We start from the raw sequence: 22,684 nt of genomic DNA, 5'->3' as shown, positions 1-22,684 counted from the left end.
ACTAAATAAATTTAGAGTTTGTTTGATTCTTTGTTAATTTGTTTGTTTATATATATATAACGAAATAACAAACAAAATTATATATATATATATTTATATAATCAATGGAAAGTCAAGATATAGATTATTTAAAATTTAATGATTTTAAATCAGATATAGAGGATTTTGAAATTGGTCAAGATATATCAGGTTATGATAATTCAAAGATTGATTTTGATTCCAATGTTATTACAATTTCAAATGAATATGGTATATTATTAATTGTATCACCTGAGTTGAATGATTTATTAGTTACACCAATCGAGGGTTTATTAAATTACATTCAAAGCAATGACCAAGATACAAATGATCAAACAACCATTTTATCATGTCCAACCATTATTAAAGTAGGAAAAGTATTTGAAATACCATCAAGTACCAAAACATCTTTTAAAATCAATTTATTATTCTCACCAAATGGTGATTACTTTTCAATTTCTTATCATAAAACTTTAAAAGTTTATTCAACAAAAGATTCAATTTCAAAGGTAACATCATTTATTAAAATTATTTAAATATAAAATATACATATAAACTATTAAATTAGTATACTAATTTATTTATTTATTTATTTATTTATTTATTTATTTATTTACTATTATATAGAAATGGGTCAATATTAAACCAATCGTTGAAATTAATGGTAAATTTGATAGTAATATTGCATCAACAAAGTGGAATCATTCAAATGATACTATTGCTGTTGTAACTGCAAATTCATCATTATTCTTTGTTTCTATTGGAAATGGTTCTTTAAATAAAATTGAAGAACCTGCTGTTGATGGTAAATATATATTTATATTGTTATTATTTATGATTATTCAATACCATTTCTTTTTTCTAACTATATTATTATTATTATTATTTATTATTATAGTTTGTTGGGATGTTAAAAAAAGTAAACAAATTTATGTTGCATTAGAAGATTCTAGTATTATTTTAATTGATTCAAGTAAACCAGGTCATGAAATCTTTAGAATTGAAAATCCAATTACTAATTATGAAGATGAAGATGAAGAAGAGGAAGAATTAAATTACTATGGTAAGTTGAATGCTTTTTTTTTTTTTTTTTTTTTTTTTTTTTTTTTTTTTTGATAGAAATTTAAACTAATTAATAATAATTATTTTAAAAATAAATATATATAGTTTCATCAATAAATTTAGTTGCAGATGAATTTTTATTAGTTCAATATTATATTGTTAGAATGGATGAATATGAAGATTCACCAGCATTTTTATTTGATCTTAAAGATGATGAATCTAAGTCCCAAGAATTTCAATTATCTATTATGCCAGAGGGTAATTTTCAATCGGCTATTCATTTAGCTAGTAGTTTTATTAAGGATTGGAATTTATTAATAGTATGTTCAAATAAAGGTATGGGCCCAGATTTACTTCAACTCGATACAAAAACTAGAGAATGGAAAACATTGAAATTAGAAGACGAATTTGGTATAACTTTACCAAATCCTGTTGTATTGGGTATGCAATTAATTACATGTTATCCAACTCAACCAAAAAATTTAAATGGTATTCAAAAATATACTACCAATGGTACTTTCCCACCTGTTCCAATTTTATTAATTGTTGATGATTCTGCTCATTTCAAATTTTCAAACCTTTTCAATATTAATTCAAAAAATTTATCAATAATTCAATCACCAAAATCAATTCAACAACAACAACAACAACAACAACAAGAGCAACAACAACAACAACAAACACCATCTCTTTTCCAATCACAAACCCCATCCCTTTTCCAACAACAAAAACCACAACAACCATCCTCATCTTTATTCCAAACAACACAAACACCAGCTCCATCCTTATTCCAACAACCACAACAAACACCAACAACTTCAATCTTTCAACAACCGAAAGCACCAACAACTTCAATCTTTCAACAACAACAACAAGCACCAACAACTTCAATCTTCCAACAACAACAGCAATCACCAACAACTTCAATCCTCCAACAACAACAAGCACCAACAACTTCAATCTTCCAACAACAACAACAACAACAACAATCAACACAACAACAACAAAAACCAAAAACCATCCCAACTATCAGCCCAATTAAATCAATGTCAACTACATTTACTAATAGTGTATCAACTGCACCATCACAAAAACAACAACAACCATCTCAACAACCATCTCAACAACAACAATCTCAACAACAACCATTTAAAAGACAAAATTCAGCACCAACACCAATTTCAACACCAATTTCTACACCAATAAAGAATGAATTAAGTGGTAATTCAAATGTATATCCAAATTCAACATTAAAGAAATATATGCAAAAGATTGAAAATACAAGTAATGTTTATAATGGTCAATCACCAATATCTCAACAAATTAGAAAGAATTTGAAATCAATTGAAAATTATTATCAAGCAATTAGAAGGAATTCAATTGAAGGTAATAAAATCCACCAAACTATAAAGAATGGTTTTTTAGCCAATCATCAAAATACTAAAACCGAAATTGAAGAATTTCAACAATCAATAAACTCTTTGACCACTGAATTCAAAAAGAATGATAAGCAATCATCACTTTTGAAATCACAAGTCTTAAAGAACCTTTCATTATCATTGGATTTAGAATCACATACTCAACAATATTCCTCAACAAATTATAAACAAATTTTAGCAAATAGAAATTTAGATCCTTCAACTTTAGAACAAAAAGATAAACTTTTATCAAACTATCGTAATTTATCTTTGGATATTCAAAATTTTGAACAAACTCATTTTAAATTTTTAGAAAATAATCAAAATAATCAAAATAATCAAAACAATATTGAAAAAGTTCATATTAATAGTATGTCATTAATTTATCAATCACTTTCAAATATTTCACAAACTGAAACAAATTTAAGATGTGAAATTGAAAAGATTGAAAAGAAATTAAATAAATTGAAATTGAATAAAGATAAAATGGATAGATTAAAAGATTCAATTGATATTAATCAATATACTGAATTACAATTATCAAGATTATCATTAGAGAATAATGTAAATATTTTAAATGATAATGGTAGTGGTAAAGATATTAAATCAACAACAAAACCAACTATTGAAAATTATCGTCATGAAGTTAATGTTTCAAAATCAAATGGTTATAAGAATTTAATTTCAGTATTAAAGAGAAAATCTAGTCAAGTTATTAAACCACAATATCCAGATTTTACAAGTTTCTTTAAGAGTGAACAAATTGATGATCCACAATTTGATGATGATATCATTAATAATGAATATAACAACAACAATAATAATAATAGTGAAATCATTGAACCACCACCAGCATTGAGGGGTATAAGTTTATCAAAAGATAATGCATTTGCAAATTCAAGTTATAAATTCACTTCAAATATAACTCCAATTAAAACTAGTGGTACAATTTCTTCACCTTCTTCAACAACTTCTTCTTTTACTCCAACTTCTCATATCTCTTTTGCTTCAACTGCTCAAAATTTCATTAATAATAATCAATCCTATGATGATTATCAAGATGGTAATGAAGAATATGATGAAGATGATGATGATGATGACGAACAATATGATGAGGATGATGAAGAATATATTGAAGAACCAATAAATCCTATCCCTTCATTAAATAAACAACAACCACAACAACAACAACAATTTGGTAACAATAATAACTTTGGTAATTTATTTAATTCACAACAACCAACAAATTCAAATAGTTTATTTACAAAGAATTTAGATTTAGAAAAGGAAGCAAAAGAAAGACAAGAAAAAATTGAAAGAGAAACAAGAGAATTACAAGATAAACTAGAAAGAGAAGAAAGAGAAGCAAAGGAAAAACAAGCAAGAGAATTAAAAGATAAACTAGAAAGAGAAGCAAAGGAAAAACAAGCAAGAGAGTTAAAAGAAAAACAAGAAAGAGAGGCTAAAGAAAAAGCTGAAAAAGAAGCAAATGAAAAACAAGAAAGAGAGGCTAAAGAAAAGGCTGAAAAAGAAGCAAGAGAAAAAATTGAAAAGGAGGCAAAAGAAAAACTAGAAAGAGAAGCAAAAGAAAAACTTGAAAGAGAAGCAAAAGAAAAAGCTGAAAAAGAAGCTAAAGAAAAACTAGAAAAAGAAGCAAAAGAAAAATTAGAAAAGGAGGCAAAAGAAAAAGCTGAAAAAGATAGCGCCAATGCTAATAATGCATTGGGTGCATTGAATTTTGGTGGCAACACCACATCTACTGCAAGTGGTTCTTCTCCATTTGGTTCTGGTGGTTTATTTGGTACAACTACAACACCTACAACAACTGCAGCCACTCCTACTCCTCCATCAGTATTTGGTGGTAATAGTGCCTCTACTACCACCGGAGGGGGTAGTATCTTTTCTCAAGCATCAACAAATTCTCCACCATCTCCATTTGGTGGGAGTGTATTTGGTGCAAAGCCAGCCCCACAAACTTCATCTGTATTTGGTTCCGCTCCATCTACTGCTAGTGCCTTTGGTGGTTCTACCACAACATCTTCATTTGGTGCAACAACAGCAACACCAACACCATTTGGTGGAGGTGGTAGTGTATTTGGTGCAAAACCAGCTCCACAAACTTCATCTGTATTTGGTTCCACTTCGTCTCCATCTACCACAACAAGCGCCTTTGGAAGTACTTCAACAACACCATCCGTATTTGGTAACACATCTGCATTTGGTGGAGGTGGATCAACAACAACACCAACAACTAGTGCATTTGGAAGCTCCTCAACAACTCCTGCATTTGGTGGTACACCTGCATTTGGAAGTGCTCCAACTACAAGTGCATTTGGCAGTGCTCCAACCACAACGACCAGCGCATTTGGAAGCTCCTCAACCCCTGCATTTGGTGGTACATCTGCATTCGGCAGTGCTCCAACTACAAGTGCATTTGGTAGCACTCCAGCCACAGGTGCATTTGGTAGCGCTCCAACTACAAGTGCATTTGGTAGCACTCCAGCCACAAGTGCATTTGGCAGCACTCCAACTACAGGTGCATTTGGCAGCACTCCAACTACAGGTGCATTTGGCAGTACTCCTACTACCAGTGCATTTGGTAGCACTCCAACTACAGGTGCATTTGGTAGCACTCCAACTACAAGTGCATTTGGTAGTACATCTGCATTTGGCAGCACTCCAACTACCAGTGCATTTGGCGGCGCTCCAACTACCAATGCATTTGGTAGTTCCTCAACTCCTGCATTTGGTAGCACTCCAACTACCAGTGCATTTGGTAGTTCCTCAACTCCTGCGTTTGGTGGTACTTCTGCATTTGGTGGTGCCCCTACTACCAGTGCATTTGGTAGTTCCTCAACTCCTGCATTTGGTGGTACTTCTGCATTTGGTAGCACTCCAACTACCAGTGCATTTGGTGGTGGTAGTGTATTTGGTTCAACTAGTTCTCAACCAACCTCATCAGTATTTGGTTCACAATTTGGTTCAAATAGTGCACCTTCATTTGCATCACTTGGTGGAGGTAGTTTTGGTAAATAAATAAAAAAAAAAAAAATCAATAAGTTTAATAAAAACAATTAAAAAAAAAGAAAAATTCAATCGATTCTTTATAACTAAACATAAATAAATAAATAAAACTAAAATATAAATAGATTTCTTTTTTTTTTTTTTTTAAAACTATTTTTTCTTTTTTTTTTTTTTTATTTTTTTTTTTTTATTTGTTTTTTATTTTTTCTTTTTTTTTAATTATTTTCTTTATTTACTATTATTAAATTGAAAAAAATAAAATAAAGAAAGAAAAAAGAAAGGAAGAAAGAAAGAAATAATATTAGTATATGAAATTTATTTTTTTTTAAAAAAAAAAAAATTAAATACTTACAGCTGGGATTTTTTCAAGACATTGAGATAATAATTTCTTGTGTTCAGAATCATTATCTAAATCGACTAAAGCAATACTTGTTGGTCTTTTAGTTGATGAAGCAGTACCTAAAGATTCTTTTGATGGAACATAAATATATTTAATACCAGATTCTTCTAATAAGACTGGGATGTGAGAAATGACATCGATTGGGCTGACATCGCCAGCAATAATACAAATTCTATTTTTATTTCTGCTTGAATCTTTGGTTTTTTTAACTTGTTTAACAACTTCTTTTACACCTCTGCTGATTTTCTTATCTTTTGATGCTTTTTTAACCAACTTTAATAATTTGAGTGTAAGTTTTGGATCAGCAAGTGGTTTTGCAATTGGTGATAAAAATAATTTTTTTGGGGCTTCACTTTCACTTTCTGATGATGACATTATGTATAAATTGTATTTGATTATTTAATTTGAAGGAAAAAAAAAATAATTGTTTAGAAAAAAAAAAAATAAAAAATTTGAAATATCTGATTGACCTCTTTCGATAATGAAAAAAAAAAAAAAAAAAAAAAAAAAAAAAAAAACCGAGTGATAAAAAAAAATTTGAAAAAAAAAAAAAAAAAAAAAAAAATTTAAAATTAAAAAAAAAATTATTAATTTTTAAACCGAACCAATTTTAATTTTAATTAATTAATTTTTTTTTTTTTTCCCATTTTCTTTTTTTGAAATTTAAGTCTAAAATTGATTAAAAAAAAGATAAAATTTCTTTTTTTTTTTTTTTTTTTTTTTTTTCTTTTAACTATAAATATTCCATCCTTTTTTATTTTTTTTTATTTTTTTATTATTTTTTTGTTATTTTTATTTTTAATTTTTTTTTTTTTTTTTTTTAATTATAAAGTAAAATAAAATAAAATAAAATAAAATAAAATAAAATAAAATAAATCGAATTAATTTATAAATAATTAATTTTTAATTGAAAAAATGAAATAATAATAATAATTTAGTTATTAAATATTAATTGAAAGTAAAATAAAATGAAAAATAAAAGATACCAAAATCCAATTTTATATCAATTTTCGCAACGTCTAGATTTTCCAACCTTTTTTTTTTTATTTTTTTTTTTTTTTTTTAAAAAAAGTGGATTTTTATTTTTTTTTTTTTTTTTTTTTTTATTTTATAATAATTTTTTTTTTTTAGAACACAACAACTTTTTATAGATTGCATTTAAATATTGCATTATAAAATATACCTAGTTACTCCAAAAGTAAGTTATAAATAAATAACATTTAAAAAAAAAAAATAAAAAATAAAAAATAAAAAAAAATAAATAATCAGTCTTTATTTTTTTTTTCTTTTTTTTCAAAGAATTTAATTAATATCTTGATTTTTTTTTTTTTGTAAAAAAAAACCCACACCCAATTTGCATTACAATAAATTAAAATCATCAAAAAAAAAAAAATAAAAAAAAAAACAAAAAAAAAAAGTAAATATTAATGTAATACAATTTTTTTTAATAATTAAAATAAAGGTTGTCCAAGTTGTTTTAAAAAAAAAAAAAAGTAGTGTAATAAAATTAAAATATGAGGTTACCTACAAAAGAAGAAATCCAAAGATATTGGGTTAATGAAGGAAATAAACTTATATTAGTAATATTATATACACTTGGTAATATTGCTGCATTTGTTTACACATTTGTTCGTATGTATAAAATAAAATTTTTTACTGTTCCCATCAAAAAAAAAAAAAAAAAAAAAAAAAAAAAAAAAAAAAAAAATATGACGACTTACTTAAAAAAAAAAAAAAAAATAGATTATTATAATAGTCCAGCATTTGAAGTTGTTGGATATGGTGTATGTTTTGCAAGAGGATGTGCTCAATTATTAAAATTAAATTGTGCTTTAATTTTAGTTCCAGTACTTAGAAATTTATTATCATTTTTAAGAGGAACTTTCTTAAATAATTATGTACCATTTGACAAGAATATTGTATTTCATAAATTAATAGCATGGGTTATTTGTTTTGCAACATTTGGTCATGTGTATGTATAATTAATAAATAAATATTTATTATTATTATTATTATTATTATTATTATTATTATTATTATTATTATTATTATTATTATTATTATTATTATTATTATTATTATTATTATTATTATTATTATTATTATTATTAACAATATATTTTTATTATTATTATTTTTTTTTTTTTTTATAGAATGGCACATTTTAATAATTTTAGATTATATCAAGATATAACACCACAAGAATATAAAAGAATACTTGGAATTGATTATCCAAATTTAACACCAATTAAATATGCATTCGCAACATTAGCAGGATGGACAGGACATGTAGTTTGTATTGTAATGGTATTAATGTATACATCAGCAGTTGAATCAATTAGAAGACCAATGTTTGAAGGATTTTGGTATACACATCATTTGTTTGTTGTATTTTTTGGATTATTAGTTGTACATGGATTACATAGTATTTTAGAGCCAACAAGTTTTTGGAAATGGGTTATTGGACCATGTGCATTATATATAGTTGAGAGATTAATTCGTTTATTGCGTTCAAAAAAGACCACAATGTTAATTCAAGCTAGAATTCATCCATCTCGTGTAATTGAAGTACGTATGAAAACAGAAAGATTCAAATATAAACCAGGTCAATATTTATTTTTAAATTGTCCAACCATTGCACAAAATGAATGGCATCCATTTACAATCACATCAGCACCCGAGGAGGATTTCGTTAGTTGTCATATCAATGTGGTTGGCAATTGGACCGGCAAACTATCGACACTTTTAAATCCCGATAAGAAAATGGGTATTGTTCAAGAGAATGTTTTGAAATCACCAGATGGAAAACCAATACTTAGAATCGACGGTCCATTTGGTGCTGCCTCTGAAGAAGTGTTCAAATACAAACAAGTGATTTTAGTTGGTGCAGGTATTGGTGTGACTCCATTCGCTTCAATTTTGAAACATATCAAATACCAAATGGCTAGAACTTACAATACAACTCCATTAATTGATAAAGTTCACTTTTATTGGATTTGTCGTGATCGTAATTCCTTTGAATGGTTTAGTGGTTTAATTGGTGAATTGGAAATGGAAAATCATAATAACTTTTTAGAAATTCATCCTTATCTCACTGGTGCCTTATCTGCCCAAGAAATTAGAGATGTTATGTATGGTGATGAAGAAAAAGATTTAATCACTGGTTTTACAACTCCAACTCAATTTGGTCGTCCAAAATGGGATGAAATCTTTGCTGATCATGCCCTTCGTTATGCTGAAAAAGATGTTGGTGTATTCTTTTGTGGTCCAAAACTTTTATCAAAATCACTCTATAAAGCTTCAACTCATTATACAAAAACTACAACTTGTCGTTTCCACTATAATAAAGAAAACTTTTAAAGAAAAAAAAATTAGAAAACTTTGAAAACTTAGAACTACCGATCAATCAAAAAAAAAAAAAAAAAAAAAAAAAAAAAAAAAAAACTCTCAAGAACCCCTCCCCCTATTTATTTATTTATTAAAAAAAAAAAAAAAATGTAATAAACTATTAAATTCAATACATCATAATTATATTTATTTATTTATTTAAATATTTATTATTTTAATTTTGAATTGGTTTAATATTTGTATTATTTTTAAAGAAATTTAATGGATCATATTTTGTTTTTAATTGAATTAATTTATTTGTATGTTTACCATAGATAATTTCAATTGGTTGAGTACCATCGGTAGTATTTGAATAATCACCAAAACAATATGGCATTAATTTGGTATGAACATCGGCAGTCCATTGTTTAATTGATGGTTTATCTTGATCAGATGGAATGATTGAGGCAAAGATAATTTGGTATTCTGAATTTCTATGAGCAAATGAAGAGAAATCATCTTCAACTGGTTCTCTAACTTTACCACCTAAATGAGTTAAAAGAATTGCACAAGATTTAGTTGGATGTTTATTGTAAGCATCCAAAATGATTTCAATCATGTCAGCATTTAATGCCTCTTTAATGAATGGACCTCTTTGATAATATTTCAAACCATGTGGAACTTTATTATCGATTAAACATTGTAATTGTACATATGGTATCATTGAAATTTTCGAAACTACTGGCACACCAAAGCTAGCGATCTTTTCAATGTATGGTTTACCTTGTTCCTCAGTACCATTATAAATCGCCATAACTACAACACCCTCTGGTGTAATTGAAATTGCACATGAGAGTTCATTTGGAACATCTTTACTTGACGCATACTCACCAAGTAATGTCAATGGCTCCTTTGAGGTTGCATGTGGGTAAACAAAAGTACCCAAGTAAACATCCTTCACTGGATGTAATTTAAATGTGAAATCAGTGATAACACCGAAATTACTACCGGCACCTCTAATTGCATAGATAAGTTCTTTATTTGATTGATCAGTGACCTTTTCAATCTCACCTTTATAGTTTACCAATGTACAACCAATTAAATTATCTGATGTTAATCCAAGTGATCTTGAAAGGTGACCTATACCACCACCCAATGTTAATCCACCCAAACCAGTATGACTAACATGTCCAGAAGGTATCCCTAATCCAAATTTTGAAGTTTCTTTATCTAAATCACCCAATGTACAACCAGTCTCAACAACAACAGTCTTGCTTGCTTCATCAACTTTAATATTTTTCATACTTGAGATATTCAATAGTAATCCATTGTCACAAGTTGATTTAAATCCATGAGCACCTGCAATCACTGCAAAATCAAGTTGACATTCTCTTGAAAAATTAACAGCTTTAACAACATCTTGAATATTCTTTGGATAAACTATTAATAATGGTGTATTCACAACATCAATATTCCAACGTTTATTAACATTTTGTTTATATTCTTCTGATCCTTTTCTAAAAACAATTCCTTCAATTGATTCACAAAATTCATTTACAATTTGTGTTGCACCACATTTTTGATTTGATTCCATCTTTTTTTTTATTTTTTTTTTTCTCTAAATAAATATAAATAAATACAAATAAATATAATATATTTCAAAAAGATTTTAAAAAAAAAAAAAAACAAAACAATAAAAAAACTAAACAATAAAAATAAAAAAAAAAACAAAAAAAAAAACAAAAAAAAAAAAAAACAAAAATAAAATTTTAAAAAAAAAAAAAACAAAAATTAAAATTCTGAATTAGAAGAAATCTATAACCAATTCAAAAATTTTATTTATATCCCTTTTTTAGTTTATTTCACTTTTTTCATTTTTCTCATCTTACCAAAAATTTAATTATTTTAAATTTTTTTTTTTTTTTTTTTTTTTTTTTTAATTTAATTATTTTTAATTTTTTTTTTTTTAATTTAATTTCAAAATTTTTTTTTTATTTTATTTTCTTTAAAAAAAAAAAATATAACAGTAATACTTTATAATAAATTAAAAAAATAAAAAAAAAAAAAACAAAATGGTAAAAAAGAATTCATTTTTTGATAAAGATACAGCACAAACAATTAAAAATGTTAAAGATTCAATGATACCACCAAATTTAGAGAATGAAAATTTAATGCATAATACACATATTCCAAAATATTTAAAGGATAAAATCGATAAGAATCAAAAGATATATCAAGAGAATCAAAAAATAAATGCAGAAAATGCAAAACTCGGTGGACCTGGTGGTCCAAAACATTTATGGTCAAATGATCCAAACTCATTTAAACCTTATGAAAGTTTTTCAGATTATTTTAATACAAGTAATAAGAATTTCGAAAGTAAAGGAGGTAATAATCCAAATAAACCTGTAAATTTAAATGTACCTGAAATGTATAAAGGTTTTGTTAGATTTAATTCATATGCATGGGGTATTGCTGCGACAATTGGAATCATAGGTTATTTAGGTTTTAAATTTGTAAACAAAGCTCATGATTTAACTTCTTCAACTCAAAAACAAAAACAAACAGAATAGTTTTTTTTCATTTTTTTAAAAAAAAAGAAAAAAAAATAATAACAATATAATAGTAGTAATAATAATAAATAATATTCTCAAAAATAATAAAATAATAAAATAATAAAAATTTCATATCACAACACCCCAAAATACAAAAAAAAAAAAAAAAAAAAAGAAGACACCCAAAATCAAATTGTACAAAATAAAAAAAAAATAAAAAAAAAAAAAAAGTATTCACTATGGGGGGTGTGGGTGTGTGTTCAAGTAAATATAATAAAAAAACAATTTGTAAATAACCAAAAAAAACATATTACATGTGATATTCTTTTTTTTAATTTTTATTATTATTTTTATTATTTTTTTTTTTTTTCATTGATAAAACATTTCTCAAATTGGAACAAATGTAAATAATATTATTTTATTGGAATATAATTTTTTTTTTTTTAATAATTATTTTTTATTTTAATTTTTTAATTTAATTAATTTTTAATTATTATTTAATTTTTTTTTTTTTTTTTTTTTTTTTTTTTGTTTCAATAATCGATTATAAATTAAAAAGGTTTTTTTTTTTTTTTTTTTTTATTATTCATTATATTATTAATTTGTTTTTAAAAAATTTATAAAAATAAAAATTATTAATTTCAAATAAATTAAAAGATAGAAGAAAATGACTGATAATTGGGATAAAGAAAAACTTGCTAAAAAAGCAGCAGAAGGTTTAAAGAATGCCAAGAATACTGCATCCTCATATGCCTCTGGAATAAATGCATCAAAAGATCAATTAAATTCAAATTTCAAAAATATTAAAGAGAACATTTCAAGCAATTTGAATAATGCCAAACATACTATTGAAGAAAATGTCCATAATGCTCAAAGAACCGGTTATCCACCAAAGGTACCAGCTCCTGGATCAAATAAATTCATTGGTTTCCTAGCTTTGGGTGTATTTGGTTTATTTGCTTGGAAATTCTATGAAGGAAAGAAATACAAAGAGAATGAACAAAAATTAATTAAACAAAAACATTAAAAAAAAAAAAAAAAAAAAATTTAGTTTTTGTATAAAAAAAAAACAAAAAAAAAAAAAAAAAAAAAAATCAAAAATAAAGAAAAATACTATGACTTAAAAAAACTTAATTAAATTATTTATTATTTATTTATTTATTTATTTTAATTTCTACTTGGAGAATAATTTTTATGTGGCGTAGTTTTTTTTTAGAATTTAAATTTTCCAAAAAGAAAAAAAAATTTAATAAAAATATATAATTTTAAATTAACAAATAAAATTTTTTTAAAATAAAATAAAATAAACTTTGCTTTATATTATAGGAGTGATTTTAATCTTTCCTTATTTATTAGGTAATTATTTTGTATTATTGTTTTTTTTTTTTTTTTTGTTCAAAACAAGATTCTTACAAAAAAAATATTATGCATGAGCATAGCCACGCCAAATGTTTTTTTTAAATAAATAATAAATTAATAAATAATTAAATAAATAAATAAACTATAAATAAATAAATAAAAAAATAAAGGAATATATAAATAAAAAGATGAATAAATGAATAACTTAATAAATGAATAACTTAAATAACTGAATAATGAATAAATGAAAAAATAAATGAATAAATGAATAAATACATTAAGATTTTTAAATTATAATATTATAATTTTTTTTTACTAATTTTTTTAACTCTCATCATCAAAGCCCAGATAGCTCAGTCGGTAGAGCGCAAGGCTTTTAACCTTGTGGTCGGGGGTTCGAGCCCCCCTTTGGGCGAAATTTTAATTGTGATGAAACAGATCATAGGTTCGATTCCTGATAATATTAGAAAGTCCTCTTGACTATTATCCCCAGTTAGAAACTTGTTCAAGTCATTCCAATTCAAATTAACACAAAAAAAATTTTAATATGAACATCTTTAATATGAAAAAAAAAAAAAAAAAAATCTAATTTTAGGTCATCAAAAACAAAAATCAATTTTTTAAAATTTTAAAAAATGATGAATGATTACAAAAAAAAAAGATTTTTTTTCAAAACACTTTTTGATTTTTTGATTATCAAATCAATCATAATATCCAAAGTTTTCAAATAAATTTAAAAAAATGAAAAAAAAAAAAAAAACAATCATAAATATCTTTTCATTTTATTATAAACTTTTATTTTCTTACCTTTCAAGTCTATATTTCATTATTAAAAAAAAAAACATCCCAATCTTTGTTTTAAGTTTAATAAAAAAAAAAAGAGAAAAAAAAAAAAAAAAAGAAAAGAAATGATTTTTTAGAAAATTATTATCATTATTTTTTCTTCCAATTTGTGCCCATATATTTTCAAAAAAAAAAAAAAAAAAAAAAAACAATAAAATGAAATTATACTTGATATCATTATTATTTTTTTTTTTAATAGATATTAGTAAAATAAATTCTAGTGAATATTTTAAACAATCAAAAATTGAAATGATAAAAATTAACAATAATTCAACACAAATTTTCTTTTTAATAAATTTTAATCACACATATAATAGTAATAATAATAATAATTATAATAATATTTTGAAATTAATGGTTTCAATTTCAAATAAATATTGTAAAATTAATCAAAGTTCTGATTATGAAATAAAATGTTTTTATAATTTGATAAATGATAATTATAATGATATTGCCATTTTTAAAATCAACAAAAATCAACAAGTCCTCCAACCCCAAGCAATAATTAAAAATTTAAAAATTGATTGCCAATTCCTTGTAAAGGATTTTAATTGCAATAATAAAATTGAATTTATAGAACAAAATTCAAATAATAATAGTGACAGTAGCACCAATATAAATAGTAGTGGTTTAATTAGTAGTGACCAAAATGATGATGATCCAGGCACCGGAATTATAGTTATTGTAATTGTAGTCTCAATAGTTGGTTTAATAATTATTGGAGGTTTAGGTACATTTATTTTTTTAAAATATTTTATAAAGAGGTTTCAACAAAATATTACAAATGACATTGAAATTAATGATAAAAATTTAAAAAGTATTAATGCATCTATCTCAGAAAATTAAAAATTGTAAAGAAAAAAAAAAAAAAAAAAAAAAAAAAGAAAAATAAAAATAAAAATAAAAAAAATTTAAAAATAAATTATTTCCCACTTTTGTCACATTTATTTCAAATAACATTGTTGTAAGTCATTGGAGGTGGAAAAGATACGCAACCAAAATAATATCTTTTCCCACTTTAATAAAAAAACTTCCGAAATAAATATCTTTTTTTTTCAAAATCCCAAATCAAAAAAAAAAAAAAAAAAAAAAAAAAAAAATAAAAAAAAAAATAAAATAAAGATCATTTCTTTTATCTAAATTTTGGTTTTGGTTGTGTCAAAAAAAAAAAAAAAAAAAAAAAAAAAAAAATAGAGAATGAAAAAAATATATATGTTTGTTTTTATTTTTTTTTATTTTTATTTAAATATATGTGCTTCATCTCTAATTCTAGACCCCTCGGAAGGTATTTAAAAATTATTTAAAAATAAATAAAAAATAAAAAATAAAGAAGTTATTATTAAAATTTTTAAAAATAATATAAGCCCAACTATTAAATGATTTAGTTAATAGTATGAATGTTAATATGACAGGGTTTCCAATAATAAGTGAGGGTGTTTATGATTTTTGTAATTACTCAAATCAATATATGTTTTCTTGTACAACTATTTCAAATAAAGTTGTTTTAATCTATGCAGACATTATACAAACTAATACTCAAATTATTGAATCAAGTAGTTTTTCATTTTCAAGTTTAAGTAAATTGTAGGTTTTTTTTTTATTTTATTTTTTAATTATTTTAAACTATTTTTTATTTTATTAATTATTTTTTAATTTTCAATATTAAAAATAAAAAAAAAAAATAAGAAAACTCTCAAATTGTTACCTATCACCAGATTTTTTAAGCAATGTTTATGTGGAATCTATAACTTTAACTCTATGTAATGTTGTAAAGATTGATTCACCAATTTCTCAAACATATTTGTAAGTTTATTTTATTTTTTTATTTTTTTATTTTTTTTATTATCATTATTCATAAATTTTATTATTAATTGTTTCATAATAGATCAATAGTTCATCCACCTAGTTTTCAAGGAGAGTTTAAATTTTCATATTTAAATAAATTTGGAATACTAGAAATTGTTCCTAATACAAGTATTGGAGAAATTTCAGTTACTTATGTAAATGACCTTAAAAGTGTTTTGGATATTGATTTTTTAAGTTTAGTTGCAAATTCTATACCATCTTTTACAAATGTAAATGTAAAAGAATTGAATTTATATTTAACAGATTATTTTTCATACATTAATAATGATGTATCAAACTTGGCAACAATGACCAAAGTTCAAAAATTGTATGTATTATTAATTATAGTTTTATTATTAGAAATTGTAAACTAATAAAGTTTTATTTATCTTTTAGTGCATTCATTAATAATTCTACTATAGATTTCCCAATATCAATATTTAATATTCAAAATTCAATAATGACATCATTGTAAATATTTTTTTTTAAATTTTTTTAATCGTTTAAAATAATAAAAATAATAATAATAATTATAAAAAAAAAAAAAAAAAAAAAAGATCAATAGGTGGAATGATAAATAAACCAACCCAAATGATTGAATTACCAGAAAACAATAATATAACAGAATTAAGATTTGGATATACTTTTGGTGAATTTTCAATAAATGGTATGATCCCATTTTTATCACTTCCAAATATCAAAAAATTTGAAATAAATGGAGGAAATTTTCCAAATGAAAAAGATTTGAATAAATTTTCAAATGTTGACGAATTAAAAATATTGTATTCCAATTTAAATGTAAAGTTACCAAAAAATAATTTTTCAATTTTAGATTTAAGTAATAATATGGTATGTATTTTTTAAAAATTTAAAAATCAAATTATTTGAATAATATTAATTTTGATTTTTTTTTTTTTTTTATAATTATGTTTTTATTTTTATTATTTTTTTTATAAAAAAGATATCAGGAACAGTTGATTCAAGTTATTGTACAATGAATTCAATGTCTTTAGATTTAAAGTTTAATAATTTATCTGGAACTTTACCTTCATGTTTTTCATGTTACCCATCATCATCAAGAAATATTTTTTTATTTAATAGTAATTTGAAATATGACCCAACATGTTCTACAATTAAAGTTAATATTTATATTGATAGAGTAAATAAAAAATTAATAATGTGGGGAAATGATATTGGACTTAATTCTCAAGATTTTTATACGGTACCATTTTTTAGTTGGGAACCAACCATTCCATCATACAGATTTGAATCTTCATACTATTTTAATGAATTATTACCATCAAATGGTATTTTTACAATTTATTTTTCAAGTATTAAAGAAATTGTTAAAACAGTAAATGCAACTCAATCACAACTTCCACCTAAATGTTATAGAGAGTGTAACATTGGTGAATATTGTGATACAAATTCATTAAAATGTGTTTGCGCAGTTGGATGGAGTGGTGATGATTGTAGTATAAATACCAATATATATGTATCCTCGATTGATTCTGTTAATGAAATGGGTGGTGATATAACTTTATATGGTTGGTTTTCAAATTCTCATAATAATTTAATAGTTAGCATTGATAATCAAAATTGTCCATTAATTCAAAATACCATAACAAATGTTTCAATACAATGTACTATTTGGCCAGGTACAGGTAAAAAGTCATTATCAATTCAACAAAATGGAGTTTCATGGTCAGGCTATTTCATTTATGAAACAAGTGTTAAAAGTTGTTTAAATAATTGTTCAAAAAATGGTGATTGTATTGTAAATACAGGTGAATGTAATTGTAGATCTGGATATACAGGATTTGATTGTAGCATCATTAGTGGTGGTGGTGGTGGTAATGGTAATGGTGGAGTACCATCATCAAATACAACAATTGATAATAATGGTACAACAGTTATAAATAATCAAAAAACAAGTTACCAAATTTTAATTACAAAATTAATTGAATTTGATGTTGATAAAAATGTAATTAAAGAGTATACATTAGATAATAAATGGGTAACAGAAATGAAAAATACAGATGATAATAATAGTAATAATATTTATCAATTCTCTCAAACATTAGTTCAATCATTAACAAATTGTACTGTATCATATACAGTTGAGGAGATTAAAGAGAAATCAAAACATTACTCATTTGCAGGTTATAATTTAACTTTAGATAGTGGTTCAATTAAAATTTCGGTATCAATTAATAATTATCAATATAATTCATTCTTAAATAATTTACAATTACAATTTCAATCATCAGTAACAAGTGATAATAATGATTGTAATCAACAAGATACAGATATTCAAAATAGTAATAACGAATTATTAAATTATATAACAATTAAAAAGGATTCAAAAATTATGCAAGCCAGATTTTTAAATAGAATACTTTCAGATGGTAGATCTTCAATTATCACATCTGAGCTTGTTACAAAATCAAGTGATTCAGTTATTGTTGGTTTAAATTTACCATATTGTACAAATTGTATAATTGACCCTGATTTTTCCGTTTTAGTTACGACATCTTTTAAAAATGATTGTGGTGAAAGTGAAAGACCTGCTTATTTAATTCCTGTGGTGGTTGTTTCTGGTGTATTAGGTGTGGCTTTGGTTATTGCTTTATCTTTCTATATCTATAAAAAGAAATTTGTTGAAAATCAATTATCTAAAAAACTAAAAAAAATTGGAACCCAAGGTTCTTAATTTACTAAATCAACACTTTTATTTATTAAAAAAAAAAAAAAAAAAAAAAGAGTCAAAAATAAATCAAGTTTTTTAATAGATAATTGAATGGGATTATTTTATTTTGCCAATCGTGTTTTAGTTATAATTTTTATTATTATTATTTATTTCTAAATTTAATTGTTTTTTTTTTTTTAATAACCTAGGATATCTCCAACTTTTTTCTATTTTTTTTTTTTTTTTTTTTATAAAGTGTTAATTTTAAATAATCCCAATATTCATTTCAACAATTTATTACCTTTTTATATCTAAATAATTTAATAACAAAAATAGAAAAATAATTAAAAAGTTTTTATAAAAAATGAATTAATTATTGTAAAAGCCAGCACTTTTCAAAATTTGAAAATTATACAAATTAATTTTATATGAGCCCCCATGTAAAAATATTTTAAATTGCCACTGGAAAATTTAAGTTCAGAAATTATTTTTTTTTTTTTTTTTTTGAAACTGAATTTAACACAAAAATATCATTTTAAATAAGTTTTTTTAAAATATTAAGTTTTATCTAAAAAAAAAAAAAAAAAAAAAAAAAAAATGAAAATTAATTTAATAAACTGTATTAAAAAAAAAAAAATTATTAATTCAAAAAAAAAAACAAAAATTATATAATCAACAATAAAATAATACCAAATTAAATTACAATAAATAATAAAAAAAAAAATATGTTAGATTTTTTCCATTTAAAAGACGTAGATGAATTTTTTAGACTTTTGGAAAAGAAGAATTTACAAAACCTAGATAACCAGATTGATGGACCAGGAAACCTCAATTGGAGAACCACTTATACAGAAAAAGATTTTTCCAAAGTTCCTAAATTCAGGGGTATCATTCATATCGTGCAAATTAGAGATTTAGGAACAAAGATTCATAGAGATCTATTGTATGAAATAATGTTTGAAAAACTATTAGATATTGCTAGATTAAATAATGAATCAAAACTTTTAAAAAATGAAATTCAAGATTTGAAAACAAAACTCGACGAATATCACAACAATAATAGCACCACCAATACAGACTTAATAATCAATAGTTTTATCAATGTCATAGACACCACTACTACTACTACTACCACTAAGACAACAATGGGAGCTACTAGTATTGATAAAAAACAAAGTGAAGGTGATTCCATTGATAAATCTATTGAACTCGATTTTTTTAAAATAAAAAGTGACCAATCCCAACAATCATCACCATCACACAAACTAGAAGAAAAACAAAATCAAGTGAATAATATTACCAATGAGATTCCACAAGAATCAATAAAAACTGTAAAACAGCAAACTCAAACAGAGACTAATCAACAAACATTTTCATCAACTTCACCTTCACATCAAAATGAAGAGAAACAAGATAAACAAGAAGAGGTTAAACAAGAAGAGGTTAAACAAAAAGAAGGTATACAAAAAGAAGATAAAAAAGAAGAAGATAAAAAAGAAGAAGGTAAACAAAAATATGGTGAAATTTTTATTATTGAAATTCCACAAGAAGAAGAAAAACAAAAAGAAGAAGGTAAACAACAAGATGGTGAAAATTTTATTATTGAAATTCCACAAGAAGAAGATAAACAAAAAGAAGATAAAAAAGAAGAAGATAAGAAAGAAGATAAACAAGAAGAAGATAAACAAAAAGAAGAAAAACTAGAAGATAAACAAAAAAATGGTGAAGAATTTATTATTGAAATTCCACAAAATGAAACTTTAGAAATTAAAGTTGATACACACCCAAGGTCTTCCAATGATGATGTATCTACTGCAGAGATGGAAGTTGAAGCATTGAAAACACCATTGTTTGCTGAAACTACATTTGTAACAAAACAACAAGTAATCACAAATAAAAAGCTATTGGTGTACAAACAAAGTGATTTCTTTCCAAATATGACAACATTATTACAAAGTAGATTGAAAGATGTAACAGTCCAAGAAGTAAAAGACCTTACTAAAATTGGGTTAAATGATAATAGCTATAGTGTAGGTGATTTTGAAAATGTTTTTGTATTATATGCTGTCTCTTGTATGGGTGCTAGAACTGATTCCGAAAGAGATGCTTTCAAAATTAAATCAATTCGTTCAATAATTGGTGACAAAGTTCCAATCATCTATGGTGTATTTATGATTGGAAAGAATGGACCAACTAGAATTAAAGTTGAACATACTCAAACCTCTATCTCAATCACTCATTCAATGAGTGATATCGGTCGTAATTTACAAAATAATGAAAATTTAAAACAACTACAATCATTTTTACAACAATAAATATTAAAAAATAAAAAAATAAAAAAAAAACATCTATATATTCAATAAAGTTAATTATTCCTTTTTTTTTTATTTAATTATTAATTATTTTTATTATTATTTATTATTATTTATTATTATTAATGTTCAAAAAATAAATAACTATTGTCTATATTTATTAAATGATTTAATAAACATTTATTATTGAATGTAATTGAGATATGAGTTATTTTTAAAAAGACTTTATTTGTTTTCTTTAAACTTAAAATATATAATAAAAAGTCAATATGGCCATTTGTAAGTGCAAGTTGAACAGGGCGACAACAACGATAAAAACCGTTAACCCAACTTGATTTTGAACCATCTTTTAAAATGATTAAAACTATTTCTGGAAATTTTGAATTTACATATTTAAAAAGTTCTAAATCACCTTGTGATGTTATTACTTCCAAAAGTATTTGTACATACGATTTGGAATTTGTTGTTTTTTGATCACCAAAATTGGTGAAGTTTGAAGCATCGGTAAAAATAAGATCAATTAAATCCAAATCATTGTATTGACAAATTTTTGAAAATGTACTTCTTAGTGTATAACTACTAAATGTTGATTTTTTTGGATAAATTAAATCATTAAATTCCTCTTTAATATCATCTTCATTAGTTTCTTTACCTTGTCTTTTATCTTTAACCAATTTAAAGTATTGATAAATTGGATATTTATGTGATTCGAAACTACATCTACCACTTTGTAAATCAAATAATCTTTCTTGTACCATATATTTAAAATATGATAAACCATTATCTGATGGTAGTTTATAATCTGATGATGATGGTGTACGTTCAACTAAATATTTAAATTCTTGAACATTTGTTATGAAACTAAGATTATTTCTCCAAGCATTAACTCTCTCATAAACTGAAAAATCTGATAAATTATCATAAACAAATTTAAAAATTCCAAATTTAAATGTTTTATTTGTTAAATCAATATAATTCACTTGTGAAAGATAATCAAGAGTATAATTATTTTTAAAATGTTGTAAAATATTTGATTTTTCACATAAGATTAACATTTCTAAAATTCTTTTTATAGGTTGTCCATCATTACCAATAGTAACATTTGATACTGTATTTGTTGTTGTGGTAGAAGTAGTAGTTGTTGTTGTTGTTGAACTAATACTATAATCAATTGATTTTAATATATTTAAATTTCTTTCCATTTCATTTGCCATTTTTAAAACTTGATAAACTATATCAAACATTTCATTTGATTTTAATTTTGAAATTAATAATAATTTCTCATTTTGTTTAAATTCAACTTCAACTGGTTTCTTTAATAAATTTATTAATTCAATATCATCTAACCAAACTAAATTTGAAAGAATATTTTTATAAAGATTATATTTCTTTGGTTGATTTGTCATTATTAAATCTTTATTAAAATTATTGATAAAATTAATTTGGGAATCTTTTGTTTTACAAAATCTAAATAAATTATTATCATCTTGACAATCATCAATAAATTCTTGAAATTTATAATGTGCAAACATTTTTGAATGAAAAACAGTATCTGTTGTAATAATAGTATGTTTTTTAATTTTTAAATAATCTTGATAATTATTTTCCCTTTTAATTTGATAAAAATTCCAATTATCAATAAAATGATTTAAATGATGAGTAAATGGTAATAATGAACGATATAATCCAAAAATTATTTCATTCTTTTCACTTGTAATTAATAATTCAATAATATTTGTTTCTAATTCTTTACTTGTAAATTTATTTTTAATATCTGTTATTGATAATAATAATAATGTACTTGTACTATTATTATTATTATTATTATTACC

The 22,684-nt window shown here is 23.7% G+C and overlaps 10 protein-coding genes and 1 non-coding gene across 11 annotated transcripts in view; 8 read left to right on the top strand and 3 right to left on the bottom strand.

The window, feature by feature from the left end:
- Positions 1-104: 104 nt before the first annotated feature.
- On the top strand, positions 105-5,534 carry DDB_G0289701 (WD40-like domain-containing protein; the record flags this gene model as incomplete). Its single annotated transcript, XM_630974.1, has 4 exons — positions 105-527; positions 646-823; positions 917-1,081; positions 1,186-5,534. 4 exons carry the CDS (start codon positions 105-107, stop codon positions 5,532-5,534), a joined length of 5,115 nt encoding a protein of 1,704 aa, XP_636066.1.
- A 328-nt stretch (positions 5,535-5,862) lies between these two features.
- Positions 5,863-6,297, bottom strand: nola2 (ribosomal protein L7Ae; the record flags this gene model as incomplete). Its single annotated transcript, XM_630973.1, has 1 exon — positions 5,863-6,297. The coding sequence occupies one exon, from the start codon at positions 6,295-6,297 to the stop codon at positions 5,863-5,865; it is 435 nt and encodes a 144-aa protein (XP_636065.1).
- Positions 6,298-7,436: 1,139 nt separating this feature from the next.
- noxA (superoxide-generating NADPH oxidase flavocytochrome) lies at positions 7,437-9,282 on the top strand (the record flags this gene model as incomplete). Its single annotated transcript, XM_630972.1, has 3 exons — positions 7,437-7,554; positions 7,666-7,894; positions 8,076-9,282. 3 exons carry the CDS (start codon positions 7,437-7,439, stop codon positions 9,280-9,282), a joined length of 1,554 nt encoding a protein of 517 aa, XP_636064.1.
- A 202-nt stretch (positions 9,283-9,484) lies between these two features.
- DDB_G0289697 (FAD dependent oxidoreductase domain-containing protein) lies at positions 9,485-10,843 on the bottom strand (the record flags this gene model as incomplete). Its single annotated transcript, XM_630971.1, has 1 exon — positions 9,485-10,843. One exon carries the CDS (start codon positions 10,841-10,843, stop codon positions 9,485-9,487), a length of 1,359 nt encoding a protein of 452 aa, XP_636063.1.
- A 478-nt stretch (positions 10,844-11,321) lies between these two features.
- On the top strand, positions 11,322-11,822 carry DDB_G0289695 (hypothetical protein; the record flags this gene model as incomplete). Its single annotated transcript, XM_630970.1, has 1 exon — positions 11,322-11,822. One exon carries the CDS (start codon positions 11,322-11,324, stop codon positions 11,820-11,822), a length of 501 nt encoding a protein of 166 aa, XP_636062.1.
- A 649-nt stretch (positions 11,823-12,471) lies between these two features.
- Positions 12,472-12,831, top strand: DDB_G0289693 (hypothetical protein; the record flags this gene model as incomplete). Its single annotated transcript, XM_630969.1, has 1 exon — positions 12,472-12,831. One exon carries the CDS (start codon positions 12,472-12,474, stop codon positions 12,829-12,831), a length of 360 nt encoding a protein of 119 aa, XP_636061.1.
- Positions 12,832-13,229: 398 nt separating this feature from the next.
- DDB_G0289691 (hypothetical protein) lies at positions 13,230-14,852 on the top strand (the record flags this gene model as incomplete). Its single annotated transcript, XM_630968.1, has 2 exons — positions 13,230-13,254; positions 14,206-14,852. 2 exons carry the CDS (start codon positions 13,230-13,232, stop codon positions 14,850-14,852), a joined length of 672 nt encoding a protein of 223 aa, XP_636060.1.
- On the top strand, positions 13,506-13,578 carry tRNA-Lys-UUU-19. Its single transcript has one exon. It is a non-coding gene; the product is annotated as a tRNA-Lys (tRNA).
- A 351-nt stretch (positions 14,853-15,203) lies between the features above and the next one.
- Positions 15,204-18,564, top strand: DDB_G0289689 (hypothetical protein; the record flags this gene model as incomplete). Its single annotated transcript, XM_630967.1, has 9 exons — positions 15,204-15,291; positions 15,371-15,590; positions 15,693-15,809; positions 15,892-16,179; positions 16,212-16,322; positions 16,409-16,700; positions 16,813-17,158; positions 17,192-17,398; positions 17,432-18,564. The coding sequence occupies 9 exons, from the start codon at positions 15,204-15,206 to the stop codon at positions 18,562-18,564; spliced, it is 2,802 nt and encodes a 933-aa protein (XP_636059.1).
- Positions 18,565-19,265: 701 nt separating this feature from the next.
- DDB_G0289787 (hypothetical protein) lies at positions 19,266-20,855 on the top strand (the record flags this gene model as incomplete). The annotated part of the gene is made up of 1 exon (XM_630966.1): positions 19,266-20,855. One exon carries the CDS (start codon positions 19,266-19,268, stop codon positions 20,853-20,855), a length of 1,590 nt encoding a protein of 529 aa, XP_636058.1.
- Positions 20,856-20,974: 119 nt separating this feature from the next.
- DDB_G0289687 (hypothetical protein) overlaps positions 20,975-22,684 on the bottom strand; it is a gene marked incomplete at both ends in the record, with an annotated part of 2,694 nt that continues 984 nt past the window's right edge. Inside the window, one exon of the mRNA XM_630965.1 lies at positions 20,975-22,684. This exon is cut by the window's right edge and continues 984 nt beyond it. Coding sequence (XP_636057.1) covers positions 20,975-22,684 — 1,710 coding nt within the window.

Source organism: Dictyostelium discoideum, assembly GCF_000004695.1.
Source record: "Dictyostelium discoideum AX4 chromosome 5 chromosome, whole genome shotgun sequence".
Lineage (NCBI taxonomy): Eukaryota > Evosea > Eumycetozoa > Dictyosteliales > Dictyosteliaceae > Dictyostelium > Dictyostelium discoideum.
Note: the sequence above shows the minus strand (reverse complement) of the source record. Positions and strands in the feature narration are given on the sequence as shown.